This window comes from Colletotrichum higginsianum, chromosome 1, assembly GCF_001672515.1.
Source record: "Colletotrichum higginsianum IMI 349063 chromosome 1, whole genome shotgun sequence".
Taxonomy (NCBI): Eukaryota; Fungi; Ascomycota; class Sordariomycetes; order Glomerellales; family Glomerellaceae; genus Colletotrichum; species Colletotrichum higginsianum.
The window spans coordinates 5,422,033-5,448,796 of NC_030954.1; the positions used below are offsets into that span (position 1 = coordinate 5,422,033).

The 26,764-nt window shown below is 52.6% G+C and overlaps 9 protein-coding genes across 9 annotated transcripts; 7 read left to right on the top strand and 2 right to left on the bottom strand.

Annotated features, from left to right (window-relative positions):
• Positions 1 to 1,319: 1,319 nt before the first annotated feature.
• CH63R_01597 (uncharacterized protein) lies at positions 1,320 to 3,585 on the top strand (the record flags this gene model as incomplete). Its single annotated transcript, XM_018296572.1, has 3 exons — positions 1,320 to 1,587; positions 1,804 to 3,162; positions 3,212 to 3,585. The coding sequence occupies 3 exons, from the start codon at positions 1,320 to 1,322 to the stop codon at positions 3,583 to 3,585; spliced, it is 2,001 nt and encodes a 666-aa protein (XP_018164934.1).
• A 1,598-nt stretch (positions 3,586 to 5,183) lies between these two features.
• Positions 5,184 to 6,662, top strand: CH63R_01598 (Major facilitator superfamily transporter; the record flags this gene model as incomplete). Its single annotated transcript, XM_018296573.1, is given in 4 exon segments — positions 5,184 to 5,634; positions 5,704 to 5,959; positions 6,015 to 6,612; positions 6,630 to 6,662. 4 exon segments carry the CDS (start codon positions 5,184 to 5,186, stop codon positions 6,660 to 6,662), a joined length of 1,338 nt encoding a protein of 445 aa, XP_018164935.1.
• An 835-nt stretch (positions 6,663 to 7,497) lies between these two features.
• CH63R_01599 (Secreted protein) lies at positions 7,498 to 8,243 on the bottom strand (the record flags this gene model as incomplete). Its single annotated transcript, XM_018296574.1, has 3 exons — positions 7,498 to 7,665; positions 7,744 to 8,136; positions 8,199 to 8,243. The coding sequence occupies 3 exons, from the start codon at positions 8,241 to 8,243 to the stop codon at positions 7,498 to 7,500; spliced, it is 606 nt and encodes a 201-aa protein (XP_018164936.1).
• A 2,690-nt stretch (positions 8,244 to 10,933) lies between these two features.
• Positions 10,934 to 12,028, top strand: CH63R_01600 (Major royal jelly protein; the record flags this gene model as incomplete). The annotated part of the gene is made up of 1 exon (XM_018296575.1): positions 10,934 to 12,028. One exon carries the CDS (start codon positions 10,934 to 10,936, stop codon positions 12,026 to 12,028), a length of 1,095 nt encoding a protein of 364 aa, XP_018164937.1.
• Positions 12,029 to 14,031: 2,003 nt separating this feature from the next.
• Positions 14,032 to 16,240, top strand: CH63R_01601 (Transporter; the record flags this gene model as incomplete). The annotated part of the gene is made up of 3 exons (XM_018296576.1): positions 14,032 to 14,820; positions 14,940 to 15,728; positions 15,785 to 16,240. The coding sequence occupies 3 exons, from the start codon at positions 14,032 to 14,034 to the stop codon at positions 16,238 to 16,240; spliced, it is 2,034 nt and encodes a 677-aa protein (XP_018164938.1).
• A 752-nt stretch (positions 16,241 to 16,992) lies between these two features.
• On the top strand, positions 16,993 to 19,085 carry CH63R_01602 (Duf1446 domain-containing protein; the record flags this gene model as incomplete). The annotated part of the gene is made up of 4 exons (XM_018296577.1): positions 16,993 to 17,491; positions 17,559 to 18,042; positions 18,103 to 18,860; positions 18,940 to 19,085. 4 exons carry the CDS (start codon positions 16,993 to 16,995, stop codon positions 19,083 to 19,085), a joined length of 1,887 nt encoding a protein of 628 aa, XP_018164939.1.
• A 1,371-nt stretch (positions 19,086 to 20,456) lies between these two features.
• On the top strand, positions 20,457 to 21,070 carry CH63R_01603 (HHE domain-containing protein; the record flags this gene model as incomplete). The annotated part of the gene is made up of 2 exons (XM_018296578.1): positions 20,457 to 20,687; positions 20,750 to 21,070. 2 exons carry the CDS (start codon positions 20,457 to 20,459, stop codon positions 21,068 to 21,070), a joined length of 552 nt encoding a protein of 183 aa, XP_018164940.1.
• A 1,222-nt stretch (positions 21,071 to 22,292) lies between these two features.
• Positions 22,293 to 22,877, top strand: CH63R_01604 (Endoglucanase ii; the record flags this gene model as incomplete). The annotated part of the gene is made up of 1 exon (XM_018296579.1): positions 22,293 to 22,877. The coding sequence occupies one exon, from the start codon at positions 22,293 to 22,295 to the stop codon at positions 22,875 to 22,877; it is 585 nt and encodes a 194-aa protein (XP_018164941.1).
• Positions 22,878 to 23,190: 313 nt separating this feature from the next.
• Positions 23,191 to 24,872, bottom strand: CH63R_01605 (FAD binding domain-containing protein; the record flags this gene model as incomplete). The annotated part of the gene is made up of 3 exons (XM_018296580.1): positions 23,191 to 24,141; positions 24,209 to 24,615; positions 24,686 to 24,872. 3 exons carry the CDS (start codon positions 24,870 to 24,872, stop codon positions 23,191 to 23,193), a joined length of 1,545 nt encoding a protein of 514 aa, XP_018164942.1.
• Between the last annotated feature and the right edge of the window lie 1,892 nt (positions 24,873 to 26,764).

Consider the following 26,764-nt stretch of genomic DNA (forward strand, 5'->3'; position numbering starts at 1 on the left):
ATCTGACAAGCAAAGGGTCACAAAACTTGGATAGTGGTAGTCCAGTCAACAGCACCAGAGGTTAACTTTAGTCATTTTGAGGGAAAATATCGAATCGTCTTGGCTGAAGGCTAAAGGCGGGGTGTTCCAGCTGACCTGCTGCGGCGTCTGCAATCCCTGTCAGCGATGGTCGTTGTTGGTGGAGGCGTGCTTATGTGCATTTGGTTCGCCGGCACGTAAGGCCACGCACAGTTGTAGCATCAGCTTCATGGTCACGAACAGTTCCTCTATTACAGCTTCGGTATGCCCTGATAAGTTCCTGACCTGACACTACAATATCCTCCGTCCACTGTGCAGTCGGTCTTGCTTGGCTGAAGGCACCTATAAGGGTATCATGGGCAAAGCCCGTGACAACCATCGAGGTCTGCCATGCCTCAAGTACTTGACCTCTAAGCGGGGTAATCGTTATCCACTAAATTGATGAATGAATACGCATGGGCAGTCATGGAATCTCTGTTCTGTTACCTCATCCTCTTGAGTATGTCCTCCACAGCTGTGCTGGTGTTAGAGTTGACATGCCACTTATCGGCTTCCACTAGAGCTCCGTGAGTAATTACCTCGAGCTGTCAGTCTACATGGCCTTCGAGTAACGGCTCGCTCTCAATACACACATGATTCCCATAAACTTTGAGTGGTTTGTGGGATTCGAAAGCATGCTAAACCAGGCTGAGGATCTTGACCTTTACGGCCACGCTCGCTTATGCACTCATCTCATCAGCCAACCCCATTCAGGACGAGGGCCGATGCATCCGCTCCTGGATGAGCCAACCAGCCGATATCTGCAAGATACGCAATTGGTCAGCCTACGCTCACCACCACTGAAATGACCAAAGGGGGAATGAAGAGTGGATAAGTCGACTTCCTGAGGGGTTGGCAAATGCACATTGTCACTCCTGGTGGGCGGTTAGGAGCACAGTGTGCAATCTCAAGGCCGTTACCTTCGACCTGTTATGGAGTACCTACCAGCCTCCGCTCGAAGAATGAGTGCAACGCACAGCCTTATCGATGGTTTTGCCGAGCTACCGCGCGGGAGTCGGCCAAGAGGGCTGGCTGGCTGGCTGGCTTGTAAGAATGAGGGATCATGTGGGCGGCTAAGACTCCTTTGAAGGTCCCCAGCCTCATCTTCGTTCCCTTGTCCATCGCGGCCGAGTGAGTTATTATGAGATTCACATTGACGAGCAAAGCTGGTTCAAGGATAGCAACTGGTCAGAGGCCTTGAAGAACCTTTCATGGTTCTTCAAGCTCAATGACGATTTGACCGATCCTGGCTTCAGCCTAGGATGGTTGCTCAGCCACCAAACACTGCGGCCAGACAAGAGTCAGCCCCACAACCATCCGGGCAAGGACCTACACCCACTGCGTGTGTCGAAGTCAAAGAGTTGTTCGAGAGGCAGGATGATACCACCCGGATCACCATAACTCAGACACTACCCCGGACCTTGAGCACTCGAACCGCAACCGTGACGCTTCACGGTGGTATTCCAACAGAGCCGCCTCCACGTTCATCTGAAGGCGTCAGCAACCAGCAGCTTGGGGCAATCATCGGTGGTACGTGCGCTGCAATATTGACACTCTTGCTTCTTGGATGTTGGACTCTCAGAAGACGACGGAAGAACAAGACATCTGTCAAATCATCCCGCGGGGGCAATTCACCTTTGCCATCCCCGCCCCTGCGACCCTCTCCATGGTCTCCCCGATCATCAACCGGACCCGGAGGACGGCAAGGACCCAGGCGTCCCAGACATACTTCTCCGTCTTCTCCAGGTGAAGACTTCTTGGACGACAAATATCCGCCACCTTCTCCAGACTTTGGGCCTCCAAGACCCCCTCCAACATACTCGAGACCCCCACCAGGTCCGATACATTCCCAGACATCGCCTGCTTCGGAGAATACCAGGCCACCTACATCGTCAGGCACAGGACATATACCTCATCCTCCAACAGCTCCGGTGTCAACAAAATATCCTCCCAGAGTTGTTCCTACGCGAGGCAACCAGAGGCCGTCGACAAACTACTCAGCATCATGGGTGCCACCACCCATCGACAGATCTGGCGTCTATCCAGCTCAGCCACATCCTAACTTTACGCTTCCCTCCAGGTCAAAGCCTCCTTCCACTTTTCAGCCTGGTCCGTTGAAGTCCGGCGTCACGGCGATGCCCCGAGGCGGACCATTGAGAGCAGGCACTGCTCCGACACCCAGGCCCAGCGTTTATATTCCAATTCCACCTCCTCCCCATCGTCCCAAGATTGTCACAGCTGATCCGGGAAGAATATCGGGATCCTCGAGCAAAATCAAACATGCACCTGGCTTTCCTGGTCACGGTCGTCCGGGAATGATTTCATCCATTGGCAACACCCCTCGAGTTCCAACATCTTTTCAACAACCTCCTAAACCAGTACTGCCGGCACCCTTCAGCGGGCTACACGGGGAGAAAAAGACGGTCAAGTTTCCTGACGTCCTGGAAGAGTCGATTCCCGAACTCCCCATTGAGTCCGACCTACCGTCACCCGAGCATAAGAAAGGGAGCAAAAAGTCAACGCCCATTCCACCATCACCCGGACAAAAAAGTCATTCGAATGGCGGGGGAAAGTCCACTTCTCCTGAGCTTCAAGATGACGATCACCCTAAGCTTCCAGATGAGCCGGCTGAGACAACACCCAAGTCCGAGGTCGCAGATGAGGCCAACGTTCAGACAAGCTCTCCCGTCGAATCCCCATCAGGCATGAAAAGCCCTGCTACCGGTTCACGGTCAAGAGTCCCATCGCCTGAAATTATCAACGTCGACCAAGAGCCCCAATTGGAAGGGTTGGCTGACCCTGTATCCAAATCTGACGATGTTGAGAAGGTCAACGCTCAGCCAAGCACCTCAGCGAGTCCCCGATCAGGATCACAGAGTCCTCCCTCTGGTGCCCATCCGATAACTCAATCGCCTACTGTAATTAACGTCAATCCTGAACCTCCGATCCACCAGGACTCGGGATCAGTGAGCCATACTGTGAAGCACAGCAAGCCTAGAGCCCCTAACACTCTCAAAAGCTTCCTCGAGGGTAAACCAAGAAGCCGAAGGTCCAGCTTCAGCGTCGCAAGTCACGCACAAACAGGCAAGAATTACACCCACCAGGGTCCGTCCGGTTCTTTGCTAACCGAAAGCGATGTTTTTTGTTTTTGCAGCTCCTGTCACATACTCCTCTTATTCGCATTTCCAGCCGCCTCCAGCTCCGCCAACGACCACATTTCGACGCGCCCCACCTCTTCCTAGTGATGGTTACTACTACGGCCGGGACGAAATCCCGCATTATCCTCATCCTCCTCCATCGACTCACGCGGCAGAGGCGATTGTGACTGAACACGCCGAGCTGCCTCAACCAACGCCCGTTCGGGCAGCTGGTCGAGAAGGACGGCAGAGGAACAAGAAAAAGAACAAGAACAAGACCACGTTTATGATCACGACTAGGGCACTTATTTACTTTTCCGGGAGGGAGGGCGAGAAAGACAATAGGAAACGGTCGCCGAGTCGGCGACGACAATATGAAAAGGATGGCTAGGATCAGGCAAACCAATTGCGGCAGCAACCGTTGCACACTCACACTGCGTCTTTATTTCTTCTATACCCAGTTTCCGTATATTGCTTCGTGGCAATTTGTAATTTTAGTTGCCAGCGTTTAGCGACTTGCGTGGACTTCGCTAGACTTTTCCAGCAGGACAATATGTCAGAGGACATGTAATGAATTAATTGCCGACTGCAATTAGTGGCGTCGTTTTCGCAACCACAATCATAAGCCTAACTCTACTTGTTACTGTGCCCTAGTAGTTAATGTACGAGATCTTTGCTTAGCATACTTTAGGGACCCTTGGGGTTTGATTCCTAGGATAAGCACTATTAAAAACCCCTAGATTCCAGAAACATGAACCTAGCTAGAAGGTTAACAGCCTGTTATTTGCTCCTTGCTGCGTGACTTGCAACTAGTGGGTGCTCTGGAAGATATCAGACGCCGTTGATTGATGATTGCAATTAACAGCGTTGTTTTGCGACTACATAATACTCACACAAAGTGCTTGAAACTACTGTAATTAAGCATAATTGACGTAATTATGCAGAGTCAACAAACAGGCGCGCTAGGGTAACTATTGTAGAAACATCTGGTTCTAAATCCCAAATTATTCTAGTTGTTATCCCCAGTGTTAAAGAACCACCCACTGGAGTCAGCAGCTGTCAGGCCGTCAACCAACTTTCTTATCATCAGCCGATTATAGTTCCTGTCAGTCTCACCTGACCTTTCAGTGTTATGCGGAACATCTCGACGCGCAAAAGGCTTTGTGTCATTCACTCAATCAAGGCAACTTCATCACCATGCCAACCGTTTTGAGGAAAGCCAGTTTGACGTCTCATTCGTGGCCTCATGCCGCAGCGGTGACCTTAATCCTTGACAGTATGGACGCGGCAAGCGCAAAATCTGCGGAACCATCCAATATCGCAAGGTCTCGGAAACTTAACGCAATGCGGACTTCCGTGCGGGACGGTGCGGCAGGGGCCACATCGAAAGTCAACGCGGCCCAGCGCCGAAAGCCAAGGCCGATCATCAGCTGAAACTCCAAAGAGACATTTAAGCAAGGTTTCTATGGCAAAGAATGGTCCAAAAGGCTACTGTTTGTGGTCTAAATAGTGCTGCGAGAAGGCTACCAGCCTACCATTACGGCTGGTCCGCTAAATAAGAACGGAAACCACATCGTGCTGCTCTCAGCCCATGCGGGAACGTTTGCTCTTCTATTTCCATGTGACTCAAGAAGCTCGGACGAATCTGTATCAAACTTTAACAACAGTCTGAATTTTGAGACGTTTGACATCAAACTACCGTTCACCATCGCCAGTCTGTGGCCTGTAGCGGCGCTCCGAGGTACACAGCCTGTCTTCCACGGAGAACTCAAGACGGAGATGGCAAGGTATGCACAAACCTTGTCAGGTGAACCAAGTCTTGGCATTCCCGCTTAGGAGTCGGATTGGGATTTTAATAAGTGTCCAGGTGTCCCGAATCCCGTAATCTTGCCTCGGGAATCATCGTTCGGTCGCATTTGAAAGGACACTCGGCTCGCCGTGTCCGATCCGCCGTCATCATCAAGTTACGTCTGCATCTGGAGATCGACAATGTCAGACCCTCTGGAACCTGAGTTGGAGCAACCGAAGCGAAACTCAAGGATGGTTGAGAAGTTCGACGAGGAGATCACGGTGACGGGCGTGGCTGAGCAGCCAAACGCCCCAAAGAACGATGTTTTTCGGAGCAAGTCTTACGAGTCGTCCGTCGGCGGGACCATTTTCGAGAGAAAGCTGTTGTACAAACTGGACATGAAGCTGATGGTTGCTATGTTCTTCCTCAACTTCTTGTCCCTCATGGGGCGGACGAACGTTGGGGCTGCCCTCATTCGCCAGCTGCCCCAGGATCTCAAGCTCGACGCGATGAAGGTTTTCATTGTATTGACCATGCCCGCGGCCCCGTTGATCTTGCTGGAGGTTCCCAGCAATCTTCTTATGCGTTTGTTGGATCGCAAATTCAACTTCTCATACATGTCTTACATGTGTTTGTTGGATGTCCTGCTTGGTGAGTGTCAGCAGTACTCGGCTCTCTGGTCAACGTCACAATACGTGTTTTCTGACACGAGACTTTTAGGGGTCGTCACAATTGGCCAGGGCTTTGTCAAGACTTTCGATCAGATAATGGTCACTCGTTTTCTCGTCGGCGTCTTTGACGCGGGACTGATACCGGGATGTGTCTTTCTCTGCTCCCTTTACTACCCTCCAACCCATCTCCAGTGGCGGCTTGGTCTCATCACCGTGGCCAACATATGCTCAAACATTGCCGGCAACTTTATGGCGTATGCTATTGCCAACATCAAGACCACAAACGCCTTCAGTGGTTGGAGATGGTGGGTCCCAGGACTTTTGACAGCATAACTGTGTTTTCCATTCTAACCTCTGCAGGATTTTCATCATCGAAGGCATTTTCACCGTCGTCGCTGCGCTTCTGTGCTCGGTAGCAAATGTCGGACCCCCTGAAAAAGCGAAGTTCCTGACAGAGGAAGAGAAAAGAGTCATCAAAAACTCGGTGGAAACCCAGACAACCAATATCGGCATGTTGGCGGAATGGAGGCTATTCTTCATGAACCCACTGAACTACTGCTGGGGCATCATCTACTGCTTCACGACGACTACTGCATATTCCGTCTCCATCTTCTCCCCGTCTTTCGTCAAGTCGTTCCGTCCGGGGCTAGACGCCACAGAAGTACAGGCCCAGATCGTTCCGATATTCGTAGTGGCCGCGGTGGCCTGTTTGACGACGGCGTATGCGGCCGACCGTTTGAACCATCGTTCTGCCTTCGGCCTGGTGGGCTTTGTCTTTACGATCATCGGCTACGCCATTTTGCGAAGGGACGAGCATGAAAACTCAAACGTCACTATGATGGCCCTCTACTTCATAGCCTTCGGTACCTACATCACGCTTCCAATGATCTGGATCCTCACCATGCAGAATCTGCAGACGCCATTTCAGCGAGCAATCGGTAGCGGGTTTGTAATCGGTGTAGGCAACACGTCCAGTTACATCTCAGCCTGGATCTTCAAAATCAGTGATGGGCCGTATTATCAGAGTGGGATGACTATTAGTATGATATTAGTGATCATAGCATTCGGGATCCTCTCCTGCACGTGGGGCTTCATCGTACTGCACAACAAGAAACTAGATGCGGAAGAAAGCTTTCATCCATCTGGTAGAACGGGCCAAGAGGGTTACTATAGTAAAACGTTTAGGTACAGAGCCTGATACTAAATAATGGGGCTTTAGACAAGCATAGATGCTTATCTCAAGAGAGATTTTATGAACTATTCATTATTGCCGCCAATAACTTACCTAAACAGAGGTGGGAGAGTATGAAGAAGTTAACGTGAGTTTTTGAACCAAACATGCTTCATGTCCATCTTCAGTATTGGTGTGTTCTTTTGGCAAAGTGGTTATGATCACTTTGGAAAAGGAGGAGATGGGACAAATAGTCTAGCTTGCATAAGAATGATGGTCTTGAGTCCTCTGACATACCAACACAACAAGGGCCGAAAACAATCTTGATACTGTTGCCAGAGTACGCCAAGGACAGTATTCGAACAGCCGGCCAACATGTCGTTGTTTCAAACAGCAAAGATCTGCAAGTTAGGTGACACACCGAAAGACATAGATTAAAAACAATTTGGTTCTATCTTTTATATATGTCGACGATTTGACACTTAGAAAAACAGTCGGAAAAAAACAATTTAACCAAAAGGAAAGAGGAAAGCAACATTAGGAGTTTCGAAACAAAACCAAAAGGCTTCCTCCAGCCGGAAATGCCGTAAATCCGCAGTTCGCCCCTGATCTATAAATCACTAGGAAATACTGCTTCTGAGCCTGGAAGATCTTTAGCTGATTTCAAAGTCTCTAACAATATGACTCGGACTTCTTGATGATGATGTTCCATCCATCGTTGCTGAATATCTGGCCGCTGGACCAGTATCGGCTGGTTTCCCAGGGAGTGCATGCGTCCCACATGTATTGTGCTCCGTCGGCAATGACTTTATAAGATTCGAGCTCCTTTTTCTCACTGTCCTGTTTGCAATTGTCAATAGCTGCCCGGAATATTCGCTGGTTAGGCCTGTGTTTTGAGGTTGCATGTTCATCACTCACATCGTTACACCACCAGATTGCAGTGCTCCAAGAGCAACTGATTTGACCACAGCTAGAAGGCCCAGCGCTGCTTTTAGGCTTGCCCTTTAGCGTTCGCAAGTAGCGGATGCCATCCCAGGCAGCGTCAACTCTGGCCAAGGGATAGTCCCGGCAAATATACGGGCGGGTACGCCAGTCCTCTCGCTGTTCAAGAGCCCCAAGCCTATCGTGTCCAAGAGCGGTGAAGTCTTTCATCAAAGCTTCGGTGTAGACTGGGTCGAAATTGGTGAGCTCATCAAAGACGTGCTCAACTGTTCCGTTCATGAGAACACTTTCACCACCAGGGGTGACCTGAACCTCCCACTCAGGGGTAAACACGCTGTAGCCTGGGATTGGGGCATCGAGTCCAGAGACCTGCCGAAGAATATGGATCAGCTCATGCGGATTGTGTTCATGTTCACATTGAGAGTACTCACCACGACAGCCGCAAAGGCTGGAATCAATATACGGGCAGCTAACATAGTGAGCGATAACGAGTTTAGCGATGGAATGCTGTGAAATGATGCGTTGAAGACTTAAAGGATTGTGTTGTTATGTATTTGGGATGCTGTGGAACAAAATTGTTGTGAACAGATAGATGGCTTTATATTCTATCAGTGGCACAACGGATAGTGGTCGAGCTCTAATTTCGACGGTGCTTCCCGCAGCTTGTGGCCGACGTACCAGATTCCCTCACGAACATCATGGTCGAGTCTACAAGCGGCGGTGGACATTCTAAAGTTGGAGAGCGCCACCAAACCAACAAGGGTCCCCGGGGACGCAAACGAAGGGATGGTTGTAGGTGGTCCCCACGCCAGAGTGAGACGTAATCGTGATGGGAAATGGACCATCCATCTAGCGTTTCCAAAGTCGATGAGCACCTGTTGTGCAAAATATAGCAGCGACACGTAGTTCATAGCATCAAAGCCCGTTTTTATGAGTATCGGTTCGGACAAACATGGCAATGCAAGCAAATTTGTGCTTTTCGTACCTGCAAACCATGGTGGTCTGTGTTGGGGCTGTGCCCAAGCAAATTAAAAACAATCAAAAAGGATCAAAAGACAAACTTTTTGATGCCAGGACACTCCACAGTAATACAGTTACTCTGGAACATTTCTTCTGAACGCATTCTTTTTGAATTATCCTTGGTTGTATCATCGACACCTGAGCGGCTTGGTCACATGCATGTGGGCGTAGGTCAGAGGCTTTTGGGTCGTCAATTTGCCCATCGATATGCCACCTTATCCTTCATAGTTCGATGTGGAGCGTCACTTGTCACCTTGTATACAACGCAATGGACTCGTGATCCATGTGTCTTGTGATAGGGAAAAACATTGAAGACAGTCTTCAGTTTATGCGTAGAGCGACACAGCTTGTCTGGGTTCACCGACCACGCACACGGTTCTTTAGCAAACATTCAACTTTGATTACAGAGCCAGTCGCGGAAATCAGGCACCTGTGGATGCAAAAATCCCGCTTAACTACTAATTGTTCACGTGTCCTTGTCCGGTACTTAAAACTACAGGGTCCTGCGTCGGACCACCGGCCGGTGAGACTCTCAGACCAACTAAGTTGCTATTTGCGCAAATACCATCGGCAGCTTGCATCCTGTCGAGATGTTGTTCTAGCCAAAGCTTTCACGGTGGAACACAGCTTTCTTGCTCAAGGAATCAAGTGTGGTCTCATTTGACGGCTTCACATCGTTCAGGTTAGACTTTGCGCCTGCGTCGCCGGTCATTGCTGAAAATGACGTGTGCCGGCGGGCTGGTTATCTTCGTACTGAGTGGGTTTAATCGCCGGTGATGACGTCTGTCAGTTCGGGTTCGTGATTTCAATCTGCTGAGTATGATCTCGTCTTCAGTCCACTTTATCATGCTTCGTGCGTGAAAAGGATGTAGCGAAGAATTCATGCCATCCTTCTAACCACTTGCAAAGGGTCAGTATCAACAGGAAACTTTGAACAAGTCACCCTAACGACTGAGTGAAGTTTCAAAAGTTATACTAAGAGGTTCCGAAATACACCATGACAATTATGTAGTGCGAACTTGCTGGAGACGATCTTACTTGAAGCTGAAACATTAAAGCTGTGCTATCTTTGAGAAGCACTTTGCAATACCTTATCATTTTCACTCGTCTCCAGCTTGCCTATCGTGCGATTCACCCATTCCGAGCCCAAACTGTTGCTGTTACAGTAAACTTGATTGTGATCCAGCAACAGGTACTGTAGATAGGATTGTTTTGGATACATTATTGCAGTCAGGATGCGTTAAGTGATGATAACAAATGAATGGAACTTTACCTACGCCGGGTGCTGTGATGGTGTCATGACATATAGCTTGAACTAATGTTGCCTACACTCGGATGGATGCATATCGTGTTTATAGAAACCTTTGAATTTTGGCGACGTACTTTGAATAAACTCTCTGAGCTCAACCAAGTATAGGCTTTATTATACATAGACAGAAACTATCTCCTCAGCCTAAGCATTCCATTTTCCACGCGATGTTCGACAAGATCAAAGAGCACAGCTTTGCAACTAGGTACGCCTCTTACTGCCAAATACCGAAGAGGAACATAGCAAGAACGAACTAGCAAGCGAATATATGGACGAAAGAAGTAGATGGTAGCCTTGAGTTTAGTTGGGAATCAAGTTGATTATGTTGTGGTACAGCGTCTAACATTTACAACCTAATCGACTCCTAAGGTTAGCCTCAATCTGTGCAGAGTTTCCCTGCCCTTTTACGGCTGCCGAGGCAGAAAGCCTACCTCGTTCCATAGAATCACGCAGTCCGTCTCTGGAGAAGCAGCTCACATGTCTTACTCTCTCAACCCTAGAGCCTGGGTGTAGGGCTCCGATCCCACTCCGTCCAAGCGGGGCTATTCCGAGCTCCAGGGGCTACTCCGCCTCGATCCCATACTGCAAGTCTTAGTTAGTATCCGGCAGTCGTCATCTTCATTTATTCTGGATTGGTCATTCCTGTTTGATGATTCAACTAAGCTGGATCGGTCTGTTTTATCGACCATCACATATGGCCCATTGGAACATCTACATGGTTTAGGAGCCAGGGGCTAACGTTCTACGGAACCTATATAAGGTATCTATTCCACCGCGACTTCCATCCAGGAAACAACAAGAATTGAAGCATTCTACTCTGTTTACATCCTTCGCGCTATGAGATTATTCACTCCTCCCGTCGCCATGATGGCACTGGTCACCCAGTTTGCATCGGCCCTCGCCCCCGGACTCAGCATCGCGCTTTCACTAGACCGGGCGACCCAGGGAATCAGCATTTCGACCGATGGACGGCGGTTCCTGACGCAGCGATACTCAACGACGGACGCTCCTCAAGCCGTCGAGCTCCTCAGCAATGGCACCGTCAGTCTCTACCCTGACGCCACCTGGAACTCTTGGACCTCGAACACAACCTTGGACCCCAGAAAAGCCTTCGTAAGCATTGATGGTGCTCGTATCGGCCCCGACGGGCGATTCTGGGTTGTCGACGGCGGCACCACCGGATCTGACCGTAGGCTCGTCAACGGATCCAGCAAGCTCGTGGGGGTCAACCTCGAAACCGATCTCGTCGACAAGGTCTACTACCTGGACAACCTCACCGACATCGGCAGCGTCATCGACGACGTCCGATTCAACGGTGACTACGCCTACCTCAGCGATACTGCAGGTGCGCTTGTGGTGATGAACCTAACCACCGGCGAGGGCAAACGGGTTCTTGTGAACCACAGTTCCGCGCTCGCTTGGTTCCCGATGGCCTACAATGGGAGTTTGGTCCCGGGATACCAAGGCGATGGCAGCACGCTGTCAGTCGGCCTCGACCAGATCGAAGTGTCGCCCGACGGTGTCTATCTCTACTACCAACCCTGCAACGGCGGCATGTACCGCATCAAGACCGAATACGTCAACGGAGCTTTGACGAACAACACACTGGCTGCGAGTCTGGGCGACTACACCGAGCCGTTTGCTCTCACCCCCAGCACCGGAGGCACGACGATCGACAGCGAGGGAAACATATACGTCAGCGACACGAACCTTCTCGCCATCTGGAAGGTTAAGCCAGATGGGTCGTCGTCGATCCTCGTCCAGGACGATGCGTTGATCTGGACCGACTTGATGTGGGTGGATGCGGACAAGAACCTCTGGCTGCCTGCTTCTCAAATGCGGCCCGGCGCGGACGGATTGATGGCTGAAGGGCCAAACTACATATTCACTTACCCCATCGACGCTGGCCCATCTCCTATTGACCACGCGTAGGCAATGTGACGGAGGCTTGTTGCAGACAGAGCGTATTCCGCACACGGACGATCGCAGGTTGATGGCATCTGGGCATTGGAAAACGTTGTTAAGTGGAGCGTTCTTACCTGTTCACCTCGTTACTATCGTATTTTGTAAATACTGCGACCTGTTCCTGCGTGACGCCTTCGTTGATGGCCAGGTGGTCGATGATCAGACACGAAATCTACACACAATCCATGGTTCATTCATGTCATGGATCTAGGTCCCTGCGACTTAGAAGACTCTAATAGAGAATCGTAACCTAACCATGCACACAGTACATGTCTACACAGCAACAACATATGTGTTTGTGATGCCCTCAAGCTCTGAAGTTGTTGGATTGGAATAAGGCCGTCTCCCTCAAGAAATCTCTGGAACGGTCGCCAAGTCGGAAATACGCCGAGCTCCATTTCTGACTTTTGAGGGGCCGGCGTGCCCCATCAAAAACGTTGGTGGGTTTTCTCGATCCACAGGGCAGTTTCTTTTGGTCGACATGTCCGGAATAACGCTGCCTCGCGGCATGGGATTCTGTCTGCGGGGCGCCCAAGACACTGACAAAAGCCAAGTTTCTGACGCATGTCGAGTGGCATTTTCAAGCCGATTGTTTGGATGACAGATGGGAAGCCGTTGCCACGCGGAAGAGTCCACCCACCGGGAGGCGGAACCGAAGACGCCTTCTAGACGCAGGGTCCGGTGGAGAGAATGGTGTCGATCCCATCGATTTTGCTTGTTGTCCTCTGTAGTTAGTTGCCCAGGAACAAAGAAGACTGGCTAGATGCTTGGGATAAACCCCATCGGGATGTACCACGCCACACCCCTCCCGCCCCCTCTTGAAGGGCACTATGGCTGATCTCTATGGAAAGATGGCATACAACCAGGCTGGCAACCTTGAGAGACTGGAAAACAGATCACCGTTGGATGACACTCAAACAGGCACAAATACAGCGTGCAAGGAAACAGTTCTGCAAACTACGGCAAAGCCAGTAGACATGGATGTCGTTCGTTCACCATCCATCCCACGTCCAGGTCTCACAACTGCGCGGCAGCTCCGAAGCACAATCCAACAAGCGTGTTTGTTTGCCTTTCCGTCACTGACCCCCAACCTTCAACCTGAACAGAATCACGTCATTCCGCTCCGGTGATTCGACGGAGAACGCGTCTCGGCGGATCGGGTCTTGGCCGGACGGATTCGCGTGCCTCTAGGACCTTGTCGCCAAGTCCGCCGAGCCTTGGGAGACCGGGATGGTTTACGTGTCTCCGCGAGTCCGCCCCCGTCGCCTGACTCTCACCCGCGCGCCCTGCGATGCCACGGCAAACAAGCTGATGGAGGATTCGCTAAAAGTCTTGTCCTAGGTAATGCTAAGACTTTTGGTGCTCTCCACTGCTCGTCCAACGTTTGTGGTTTCTGGGAAACCCCACGAGAGGCGTGGGAAAAAAAAAGCAGGATTGCGTGCTCTCGGTCTCGGACGCCTGTTACCCGTCCTGCAGATGCGAAAAGTGAAAGACAAAAATGGATGTAAAAATTCTGCAGCCCATTAAGGTGTCCCTTAGGCGTCCGTCCATGAGAGACTGTAAGTGACTGGATAAGAAGAAGAACATCTACTGAGAGTTTGGTACGTATTGCAGCATCTGAAAGCTTCCTTTCCCTCTCCTCTCACTCTCTCTGTTTCTCTCAAGTCTTCTCCCTTCTCTCTTCCCCTTCATCCCCACTTTGGACTTCAACACATCCAAGCAGAAGACAAACTCACATCTCTCTCCCTCCCTTTCTGTCTCTCTAGCCTATCAAGGTTCCATCATCCAGGGTCCTTCGCACGCAATCCTTCGAGCCTCCTTCCTATGTGGTCGAGATAGGCTAAGAACGAACTCGACGACACATCTAGACTAAACGACTGGACCAAGACGTACTTACCGAGTTGCTGTTTGCCGGACCGGACTGTGATCACCCTCGGGCCGTAGCATCAACAACACCTGCACGTGGCGCCATGGACGTGCTCCGGAAGATCGGGGGCTGGTTTGCCCCCCCGCCAAACAAGGCGGAAGACGGCCGCGACGCCTGGCCGTCCAGGGCCTCCTTTCTCCTGGCCTCGATGGGTGGCTGCGCCGGAATGGGCAACCTGCTGCGGTACCCTTCCCAAGTGTACAACAACCACGGTCTGCAGTGGTACATCCCGTACCTCATGGCTGTCTTCATCGTCGCCATCCCGGTCCTGGTGCTCGAAATTGCCATCGGGCAGGCCTACCGCGGCGGTAGCGTCGTCGCGTACAACAACCTCAACCAGAGGCTCAAGGGCACCGGCCTGTCTTTGCTCTATGTCGGCTTCGTCGTCACGCCCTACTTTGTCGTCAATCTGGCGTGGATCATGAGCTACTTCCGCCACTCCTTCACCAGCCCGCTGCCGTGGACGGGGCGCGGCGAGGAGTTCTTCAACCGGGACGTCGTCGCCAACATTGATCCTATCGAAGGCAGCCTCTCGGCCGATGGCTCCAGCGTCCTGAACTACACCCAGTACCCCGGCACTGCCCTCATCGGCGAGACAACCGGATGGGCTGCCTTCACCTTCTTCCTCATGTGGGTTTCCATCTTCCGCGGCGTCGGCTTAACCGGCCGTGTCGTGTACTTCACCATGGGGCTTCCCATTGTTGTGACGATCATCCTCATCGGTCGATCCGTGTCTCTCGAGAACGCCGGTGAAGGAGTCAAGCTGTACTTCGCCACGTGGAGAGGGAGTGAGCTGTCAAAGGGAACGGTCTGGCAGACAGCTTGCGGTCAGGTACGGTGCTTCCCTCGTCCATGTTGACTTCCTTCTGTCGGTGACCTTATCACGGCCACTACGACTGATGTTGCATCCTTGGTTTGGGGGGGGGGATGTCGATGTTGACTGTTACACAGGTGTTCTTCAGTACCGGAGTTGGCTTCGGCTACTTCACGTCTTACGCATCGTATAACCGGCAGTATTCGAACGCGGTCATGGATTCCATTTTGATCGTCTGCAGCAACGTCCTGTTTGAGAACATCGCAGCCTTTGCCGTCTTTGGTGTCGTCGGATACCTGGGAATGCGTCCGGATCCCGAGAACCCCATCGGAGGCTTCACCGTCGGCTTCCTCACCCTTCCGTTGGCCGTCGCCGAGATGCCCGGTGCTAACTTCTGGGCCGTCGCCCTCTTCTTCACGCTCATGGTCCTCGGCTACAGTTCGGCCTTCGCCATGCTCGACGCCATCGTGACCTTGGTCATGGACACGGGCATCAAGTTCTCGCGCCCCATCGTCGTCACGGCCCTGACCGTGCTGTCGTTCCTTCTGGCGCTGCCGTACTGCACCGAGTTTGGGTACTACCTGCTGACCGGCATCGACCGCTGGGTCAACGATGTGGCCCTCGTGTTCGTCGTTTTCGCCGAGTGCATCACCTCCACGAGCGTCTACCGCTGTAAGGACGTCATCGGCCAGGTTGGAAAGCCGGCATTCGTCATTTACAACACCTGCTACATCTTGGCCATGGTGCTCGGAGTAGCTGTTGCTCATGCTGTCCAGGCCGGGGCCGGAGCCGGTGTCGGTCTGGGACTTTTCTTTGCTGGATGTATCGCCTCCGTCCTCATCGCTAAGACCCCTGACGCCATTCCTCCGAGATTCTGGGGTAGAAACGCTTTCATGAGCAAATTTTGGTATCTGGCTTTCTACTCTGTAAGTCGCTCTTCCCTCCCTCTTGGATGCTCAGTCTCGCTAATACACTGCCAAAGGGGAACCAGCTTCGCCGTGATCTGAACGTGGTCATCGGCAGCGGCAAGAACTGGAATATCCCGACTTTCTGGCCTGTCCTCCTGCGCTACATCTCGGGCCCCATCTTGAGCATCGTGTACGGGTTCTCGTATCCGGCCTTCTACCAAGTCCGCTACGATCCCTTGCATATTCTTGGTTTCGCCGTCGGCCACGTCGCTCTCGTCATGATCTTCGCCGGCTTCATGGTTCCTCGCTGGTTCAACGTCTTCATCCCGGCCCACCGACAGAACGAAGGAAAGATCCATTATGCCCCTCTCGTTACCATTGGCGCGGACGAGGCCCAGGCTATTGCGGCCGGAAACATGGAGCAGGGGCGGACGCAAACGCCTTCGAATTCGGATGAAGGAGTGGCCCGCAAGGAATCGCCGACCAACGACGGCCTGATAATGGAGGATGAGAAGAGGGCCCATACTTGATGCTGTTTCTGATTCTTTTGTTCCAACTTTTGATTTATAGAAGCACTCGTGATATCCGGCTGCTGTTTGCAACTCTCAACGGGCTATACTGGGTTGGAGGTTGTCCGGAATCCGTCTGAAGCATCGGGTACGCCTGAGCAGTCGAGGAGGCAGAAAGAATGAACTATTTGAACTGTGCTCTGTCACCAGCACAGTTCACAGCCCCTTCATGTTGTCTTTTTCAGTCGCCTGCACAAAATGCTCATCCTCACAGACTACTAAACCCCGATATGAACTAATCTCGGCAACAAAGTTGCACAACAGATCCAAAGCCTGGCTAACTGAAACTGTACCAGACCAGAGCTATGAAGCATCGAACACGACTGAAGGCCGAAAGGGGATTGACTAAATGGCTATCGGCGGTCCGTTCTATCTTCTAAACCATTGACATCACCTACCCTTGCGACGAGTTAATGTGGCAGCTTGATCTTCACTTCGCAGGGTGTGTATCGTGATGGAAAAACTACTTGATTCAGCCCACACTCTCTTGGGATCACGGATTATAACCCGAAATAGACAATCATGGATCCCGGATATGCTTTCACAACAACGCTAGATCTGCGCTCGGGCACACTCTGGAAAAGCCTTTTGAGCCGAGGCTCTTGTATATCATGCGGAGCGCTCCCAGACGTGACGTGCGGGGAGAAGGACAACCAAGTGAGCCAGAGATCCCCAGTGTCCAAACTCTTCCAGCTTCAACAACACACTACCGAATGTCCCATTATCTCTTTGAAAAGCGTCAACCAAATCCAACTATGCCATTGAGAACCAATCTTCCCGGACATCTCGGCTCGCGATCAACCAACACGGCCCGTATCGCGTCTGCCTCTGGTTCTGCCGCAGACAGACGTCACGGGCTAGCCGAGCTCGCTCGGAATGAAGACACCCAGTACATTGTTGGCGATTGGATGTCAGAGTATAACATGGCGCTCAGAGGCGGCGGGAAAGCCGACGATCCGAACAACTCGTCCGAGTTTGAGCCCTCGTTTCTCGAGGCAGTCGAACCTGCGCTGGCTTACCTTGATGCCAGGCGCATCAAACTCGCAGTCAACGCAGGCGCGAGTGACACGAAGAAGTTGCACGACCTTCTTGTTGACATGGTCAGAGAGAAAGGCCTCAAGCTCAAGATCGCCTGGATCGAAGGGGATGAGGTGATTGATGTTGTTCGAAAGGGGCTGAGCAGCGGAGAGGGCTTCACGAACTTGACAACAGGTCGGCAATCGATGATGCAAGCTTGAACTGCAAGCAAAGCGAATTGTTCCACTGACACCCGTCATAGGTGAGAACATCAAGGATTGGCCATTCGAGCCGATCTATGCCCAGGCTTACCTGGGCTGCTGGGGGATTGTCGAAGCCTTCAAGCAAGGAGCTCACATTGTCGTGTGTGGCCGCGTGGCCGACGCGTCCCCTACAATTGCTTGTGCGGCCTATCATTTCAACTGGCGGCGGAACGACTATTCGCAACTTGCCCACGCGCTCGTCGCGGGACACTTGATTGAGTGCACCACATACGTCACTGGCGGCAACTTCTCAGGGTTCAAGAGTCTCGCCGGCACATCCGTTGACATTGGCTTCCCCATAGCCGAAGTCGAAGCGAATGGGGAGTTTTGTGTCTACAGGCAAGCTCAAAAGGGCGGCATGGTGACTGTCGAGACATGTAAAGCCCAGCTACTGTACGAAATCCAAGGGCCCTACTACTACAACTCTGACGTTGTGGCCGTCCTTGACAACATTAGGATGTCACAAGTGGGCGAGAACAGAGTGTAAGACGCCCTGGTTTTGGTCTCAGTCTTAGACTCGGCCGTTTGCTAACTTCGTCTCAGACGGGTCTTTAATGTCGGTAATATCAAACCGCCACCGACGACCAAAGTAGGTATCACTGCCAAGGGCGGATACCAAGCGGAAGCACATTACTTTCTCTGCGGTCTCGACATAGCAGAAAAGGCGGCTCTCTTCGAGCGACAGCTTCGGCACGTACTGGACGAGGCGTCGTTTTCTTGCCTCAAATTCCGGACAAACGGCTCATGTCCAGAGAATCCTTCCAACCAGGACGCGGCAACGGTCGACCTGCGCATCTTCGCCCAGGCGCGCGACCAAGAGGCTCTATCGCCGTTGAGGTTCCTGAAACCCATCGTGGATAACATCATGCAAAGCTACCCCGGCGCGACGTTCCACCTGGACACGCGGCAGGCCTTCGCCAAGGAGTACTACGAGTACTGGGTCAGCATCATCCCGCAGAGCGCGGCGAGGCATGTGTGTCACCTCCCATGGAAGGCTGGGCGGGTCGAGATCGAGCCGCCGGCGGATACGGTCGAGTTCTTGTACGAGCAGCCGACGTACGAGACCGAGAGCCCCGTCAACCTCTCGTCCCTGGGACCGGCATCGACGGCGCCGCTTGGGTATGTCGTACACGCGAGGTCTGGTGACAAGGGCTCGGATAGCAACGTCGGGTTCTTCGTGCGGAACGCGGACGAGTGGGACTGGCTGAGATCGTTGTTGACCGTCAGCAAGATCCGAGAGCTGCTGGGAGAGGATGATAAGGGGAAGCCGATCTTTCGATTCGAGCTTCCACATCTTTTCGGTGAGTCGTCGGCGGCGGTTCGGTCCTTTTTTTGTTTAAAAAACAGATTCTCATGCTCATACCGGAGGGGGAGAAACAGCTGTGCATTTTCTTCTCAAGGATCACCTGGATCGCGGCGTCACCGCCAGCTCGTCGTACGACTTCCTCAGCAAGAACCTAGCGGAATATCTGCGATGCAAGCACGTCTCCGTTCCGGATCGGTACTTGGCTCGTGGCAGGATCTGAAGGCAGCATTTCGCTTTGCTCTTGACCGGTAGGCCTTGTGAGACTTATGTCGATGTACAGGATGGAACGGGACGTCAGTGGACCCAGTGTGTAAGTATGTGATCGCCGGTGGTTAAAATGTGGAATGACGGACAACGGCTGGTGTAGCCGATCTCTCTCTCTCTCCCTTCTGGCCTATTCCGAGGAAAGTTCTATAAACCCCGCAAGACACTTGACGAGATGGCGTATTCTTAACATTGCGTGGCTTCTGCGCCACAGCCAGTCAGCCCCCTCGAGTCTTTTTAATCTTCCAGTATCAGACAAGGCCGGAATGGAGAATGGGGGGGATCTCCTTCTCTTCGAGGCATAGCCCAACACGTAAAACATCGGGCTTGGACACGCTAGTCATCCTGTTGAGGAGGAGACCGGCGCTGCGTATCCCTGTATGTGCTACCAAAGTCCACACTCAAACAGTGAGACGAACAGAGTCACTGCTCGCCATTGATTGCTCTCGTTGCCTGCCCCTGCGAACCCTTATCAAAATGGGCCATCAGTTCACGTGGCACAGTCTCAAGCTCCAATGAGCCTAGCAGCCAAGACAGGGAGCGAGCCCCCCGAAAGCAGAAAAGGGTGACGCGATGATGATCCTGTGGCGGCCGAGGAAAAAACAGGGTCCAGGCCCCCCCCCCCCTCCCCTCTCCTCATTTTGATTGTCAAACAGCTTCTGGTAGGATAAGATGCCGGATGGACGGTCAACCATACCGGAATAGGCAACTCTGCATGCCGGTCACCCTCTGTGCGAACCAAACGCAGGCCAACGGACCATTCACTCCACGTTCCGGAGCGGCTGCTCAACGCCGGTCCGGGAGCTCGGGGCTCGAGCGACCCACTGATCACCTTTGCTTCTCGGGATGTTGCAGGCTTCCAGCCTTTCATGTCTTCGCAAGAAGGCCCTCAAGAGCCCAAACAGGCTGACGGATATCTATCCCTTCTTTCGCGTGCCTCAGGAAGCTCCTTGGGACGGTCTGGGGGGTCACCATGGCTGCCTGTCAAGCCACCGGAGCAAATGAAGCGTCCTCTGTCAGATCTCAAGTTGGGATCAGCTTTGTGTAGCTACATAGCCACCTTTGGGGATGGATCTGATTCCACGTCATACGTGGCTTTGGTTATTTAGGGTGCGGCAACGCCCCCCTTCCCTCAACAGGATCCTGTTATCATCACAAACTCATCACACGCCCATCCTTGGATTCCGAACCCCAACTCTACGCTCAAATCACCTCCACGACCAGAATATCTTCAAACAGCATCGTGCATCGAGCCCCACTTCGAATCCTCCTTTCATGATTCGTAACATTCAGACACACACATCATCAACAACACTCCACCGATACGATGCCGAGACTCAGTGACGCTATTAAGGACGACCACCGGAAGATCGAGCAGGCCTACCGATACATCCTCACATCCACGACCCCCGAGGACAAGAACCGCTGGAGGAACGAACTCGCTCTAGAGCTTGCCCGGCATTGCATCAGTGAGGAGCAGGTGCTGCTGCCCATCCTCAAGGACCGACTGGCGGATGGCGACTCACGGGGTGCCAAGAACCACACCGACAGGGAGAGCGTAGGTTCCATCTTCCAAGGAGGAGGTCTCGTAGACGTCCAAGACTGACGCGAGATGCACAGCTGAAAGAAAAGATCTGCCGCCTCAAGGCCATCCCCGTCACCGACTCGAGCTTCGAGCCCGAGCTGAAGGCGCTCTGGGTGGATATGGCGGCCCACGTCCGCGACACCGACCACCAGGACGTGGCCCGTCTCGAGGAGTGCCTCACCATTACCGAGTCCGAGGAGCTTGCCCGGCAATTTCGGGAGACCATGTCCATGGCGCCAACCCGCAGCAACCGCTCGGCCGACCGGGGGCCTCCGTCCCAGCTGATTACCGACTTCCTCGCCACAAAGAGCGGATCCCTCAAAGACATGGATCCCATTCTGCGGGGCTGTCGATGATGAGAGGGTGAGAAATCTCGGGGTCGGATGTGCTGGACGCTTTCACGACCCACGACCTTATGACGGAATGAGCAAATAAGCATGTGTTTTTAAAAAACCAATGGAATATCTTTAGTAATTGTCAATGTCTGTCGTCTTTTGCTGTGCGACGTTTGACGTGCACTATCGGACTATGTTCATCCTACTATAGTGTCAACATACTCATGCGCCTTTGAATACTGCTGGCATTCAAATGTCTTACCAGAGCCTGGATTCCTAATCGATAATTGTCGATACTGTCGATACTGTTATGCTGAGCAAGAAGCTCACGATCCAAAACAAGGAGTTGGTCAGATATGCGTCTACGGGCCTGTAACGGGATGCAACGACCGCTGCGGGGCCGGAGGCTCGGGGAGCGGGGCCGCACACACGGAGATGATTGAATCATGCCCACGTCATATAAACGGCACACGTAGCGATATTGTTTGGGGTTCTGTTCTGTCCCCCCCCCCCCCCCTCCCCCCCCCCCCCAGTATCTGCTTTTCCATGCTTCCATTCTTCTCTTACGCTGATCCGCAATCGGTAGATCGCTTGGGAAGCTTGCGCCTTGTGATCCAGTCCACGGCAGCGTCGGCTGTGAGAGCTCATATTATTATTATCAAGTTGAGTGCGGGACCCCAGATTATGTTCCACTGCAGCTCAGCCAGCGTCTCTCGGAGATGGTTCCGTAGGCAACGGCGGCAAGACGGGAAAGTCTTGAGTGGTTGGATGTGTTGCCACCTATAACATCCACACTTTCTTTTTCCAACCATAAATCTTGATTTACGGCTGGACTCTCTGCCTCATCATTCGTGTGATGTACCATTTAGATCATGGACGCCCTACGATACCACCCATCCCGACAGGATTTTCCCCACCACACTTTTTGTAGTTGACGAGAGCGAGTCAAACCAAACAGTTTTCGGTGGTTTTCAGCATTGTACTGCCAACCGCCAAGCGCCTTACATCACAAAGTGTCCCAATTTTACAGTCGAGAGTTGGCAAGATCCCCGTTAGTCGAACGTGTCATTCTTAGTTAATACGAATGATCAAACGTGTGTTTCGAGTTGATGTATGTCTCGATCACGTATATAGCATGAAGTCCCCCCCCCCCTGACGATGATCTCTGGGGTGTCCGTACTCCTATCGTTCAGACAAAGAGCTCGATACCCACATACCAAAATATCATAGAGAAACAAACAGAATGTCCTACAGCAGACGCGACTTCCGGGACGAATACCCACCCCGTCGACACCACCACCACACCCCGGCCTACTCCGATTACAGCAGCAGGGCATCCGACTACAGTCCGACGCGGGACCTCGGAGCTGTCACTCACACGCACCATGCGACAACCAGGAGGAGTCAAGATGACCTTTACGAAATAGAAAGAAACAGGCCGCGCGCAAGAGATCTTAACCGTGGATACGAAGAACAGCGCCCGCACCCGCGGTCGAGATCCAACCATGATACAAAACACCGCCACGGGCACGAAAGCCACCGCGACCACGGTAGAAGCAGCAAGAGGAGGTCTTCAAGCTCGGGAGCCAACTTGACCCAGGCGGCCGTCGCGGCTGCCAGCGCAGGCATCATCGAGGCAGGCCTGGCGCGGCATGACAGGGACAGAACCGCCAGGGTTCTGACGGCGGCAGCTGGTGCGGGCGCCATTGATGCCGTCGCGGCAAGGAAACACGAGAAGCCGCACAGGCAATGGGAGCACGTCGTCGGCAGCACGGTGGGAGGTCTTGTCGTCAACCGTGTCGCTCACGGGTCCCGGCGACATCACTGATAGGTTTTTTGGAGACTTGTTTTCATATGTGGAAAGCCTTGATGGTCTTTTTGCGGCTTCTCATCAGTCCCGAGAAGATTTCGGCTGCTCAGGCCGTTGATGATATCTGTGTCAGGAGTTATGATAAATTCCGCAAGCACTTAATTTACCGCATCCATGCGTACAGCCTCATGCTTTGTCAAACCAGCTTCCCATGTGTAAATGACGAGGCCTACAACAGGGAGTAAAGACTATTCAGACTTTTCTTCCACCAAGCACTGTCATTCTCCGCGCTTCCAAACAAACGTCCTACATGGGCTACGATGTAAATGTCTCAGCGGACACCGGCAACCTTGAACCCCCCTGGCATCTGTTTGGTGAAGACCATATCAGGGTCATACTTGGCCCTGATTCCCTGGAGACGCCTCAAGTTGGCCCTGTCATACCCCTCGAACACCGGCTGGTTCTTGTCGGCATCGTTGAGATACAAGTACGGAGTTCCCACGTTCAGAGGCTTCAGCCTAGCCTGGATCTCCTTATTGGTAATCTCCAGGAACCATGTGGCACGCTCCTCGTCCTCGCCTCTCGCAAATATGATGCTCTCTTCGACCCAGATGAACGGGGCCTTGGATGCATCGATGCCCATGGGATCGCCGCGTGGGCCCCCGCCTCTTCGGGTAGTGAGAAACGATTCAGATATCGGCATGAACGTCAGCGTGGTGCCGATACCCGGGATACTGACAAGATGCTCCTGGGCGAAGGAGAGGAAGGTGTCGTGGATGATTCGCATTGCCTCCTTGCTCGCTACGATCGAGACAATGTGGAAGCGAAAGTGCAGGCCGTGGATTGCCTCGAGCTCGCCGTCACCAGCCGTTGCCCACTCACCCATGGTCCGGGCCTTGAAGTCTTCGAGGTTTCCGGCGAGACTCGCGCCTGTGAAGTTGGCCAGAGCGCTTGGGCGAGTGTTGTTTCCGTTGTAGAAGAGGTAGGACGCATAGAATGGGTGATCCGGTGAGGTTCCCGACCAGTGAACGTTGGGGATTACTGCGGCTTTCTTGTCCAGGGTTCCGTCCAAGGCGAAGTCGAACACGCTGTCAAGGAACTTGTCGCGTAGGCCGACTCCGTAAATGGCGTTTCCAACGGTCACTACCGGAGCCTTGACGGCATTCAGCTCGAACTCCGTCGCGATGGCGAAGCTGTTACCCCCACCTCGCAGGGCCCAGAAGAGATCTGAGTACTTGTTGTCGGCCGTGGCCGTGACAATCTTCCCATCGGCAAGTACAGCCTGAGTAACAGTTGTGTCAGTTTTGTTTCGCGGACACGTAGCGTAGCATGAAAACCAAGTCACCCACCTTGACGCTCTTCACATTTGCAGAGGCCCATCCGTGCTCGTTGCCAAAGAACGAAATGCCCCCGCCGAGCAGGAATCCCGGCACGCCGACGATACCAAGACGCCCACCTACCGCAGAGAGTCCATGAGGGTCCAGGAATCTGTACACATCCCCCCAGTCGTTGCCGGGCTCGACGAAAACGGTGGACTTGTCCCTGGAGAGACGGAGCTGCTTCAGGTTGGAGCTCGAGAGGAGAATGCCCGTCGAATCGATGTTGTTGGAGCCGGCGATGGGCATGTGTCCGCCTCCACGGAGAGCGAACGGAACGTTGGTCTTCCGCAGGACTTTGACGGCCAACGACATGAGCTCCGCGTTGGTCGGAGCGAAGATACATCTTGGGCCCAGCCAGCTGGCGGCAGTGAAATAATCTGATGTCCTCAAAGGTCAGCCCAGTGATCTTCCAAATCACCCAGACCTGATGTCCAACCGTGTGCATACCTTCATTGACAGCGGTGTAGTCCGTCGTATTTGGGAAATAGGTGATGTCTGGATGGGATCTGCTCAAGAACCGACAGGTCTCGATGGCGGAGCTTTTTCCGTCTAGTGCGCCCGGTATCTCTTCTCCATGGCAAAGGCTGGCAATTATGAGGCCAGAGGCAACACCAAAAGCGGCTTTCGAAACCATGGTGCTGGGCAATGTCGTGATGAATAGCCCCTTTTCTCAATTAGCGCAATGCTTTACCCTACAGTGCGCTTCAAACATACGTAAACGAGACTCAGTTGCTTAAGTATTTATCTCCTCAAGAGCCAAGGTATCCGGCCACTGGTTGCTGGATGACGACTAGACAACCCCCCCGGGCACGAATCTCAACTACTGCAGTAAGACGCACCCCTGGAGCAACATGGGATAACCTATCGTGGGGTTGGGCGGCCCTCAGAAGCTGCAGATACTTGTGCAGATGTGAAAATCCCCGCCTTTGCCACTTGCTGGTTGTCGTGGGGCTCGCAGTCTTACCACACCTTGTAACCGAGAAAGACATGTACTTTAGGGAATTAGTTCATAAGCGGAATAAACGCCAAATGACTCAAGGATCAAGTTAATAACGCATTTGCTGACCATGCATTGCAGAGCCTGTGAGCTCAGCCAATATCAGCTATGTGCTCCCGCTCCCGCCCAGTGTTTTCCTCTGTCGCTGTGACTACTGGGATGCATTCGGAAATTCCAGGAAGATCTAGAACTTTTCTACTTTCTCTTCCGTGCTGAGGTCTCCATCTATGCTGCTTAAAGACTGCCATAAGCACCAGGCATGCCGGTGTCGGCGATCTGTCCCGCCTGTTGCACCAAGTCTTCCACGTTCGCGTTGCCAGATTCGGAGGGCGCCAGAAGTGCCACAGATGTCTCCTACTGATTCATTTCCGTGATCACGTTCTAGGTCCTGTATGACTGGGCTTTGAATAGGTTCCGGTATGGCGCCGCGCCCTCCCGGCGTTCCGCCAAGAGCATCGTGCAGGCCCATGAAAATACTGCTTGTTTTGTCGATGCTCACCGCTTGTCTGACTGCAGCCGAGGCCAAAAGGCAGTGCAGTCAGGACAGACCGGAGTCAAAAAGGACGTGCAAAATTGACCATGAATAGATGATCGGTTTCCCGACACAGATACACTTGCGTTGCTGGCACATGCTGCTGGCAACCTGAGCGGATTCAATAACGACGTCGGCTTGAATGATGTCTTAATTGTTAAACCGCCTATAGCGAGTGAAGCAGCAGGATGTTCTCGTTTTTTCCAGCTTGTAATCCTCCCAGCTCGCGAAAACCATTAATTGCACGCCGTTCTGACGCGGTTGAAAACATGCCAATTCTCCATCGCACGCGCCATGTTTCCAAGAATGAAGCTTATTCGAGACAAGAGTAGTAGTGTTGCTATGATCTCGTTAGTCAATAATCTAGGAACCACTTAAGGATTGCTCCGTAGGATTACTGTCGAGTTCATGCCTGAGTTGACTGGCATTGACGTCTGGTTGACGAGGCTGTGTTGGTAAATAGACTCGTTTAAATACCACTGCATTATCGACCGAGTCCCGGGAGCGAAGGGCCTGATGGTCGCAACGGCTGGCAGCGGGCACGCCTTCAAGTAGTTGCCCACGATCGGGAGATGAGTGGTGGATATCAATGAAGGCAAAAGCCTGGACCGGGCTGCGGTGAAAGCGCGGTGCTGGAGGTCGTTGGATGTCAAGCAGATGCCGGTGAACAAGTCGATGGAACGTTCAGGTGGGGTCGGACATTCAACAATGCTCCAGTTGGTATCGTCAGATATGCTTCTGTCCCTCGGGAACGGGGAAATACTGCACATACTCCGAGATAGTAGTTGACGGCAGCTCAGATGAGCGCCATTATCGAACAATACGGAGGGAGAGCTTTATGCAGCATTATTGCTGTTGACGCTAGAATGGACGATGACAGTGTAATAGACGATCACGGTGTGATCGTCCATTCTAGCGTCAACAGCAATAATGCTGCATAAAGCTCTCCCTCCGTATTGTTCGATAATGGCGATCATCTAAGCTGCCGTCAACCGCT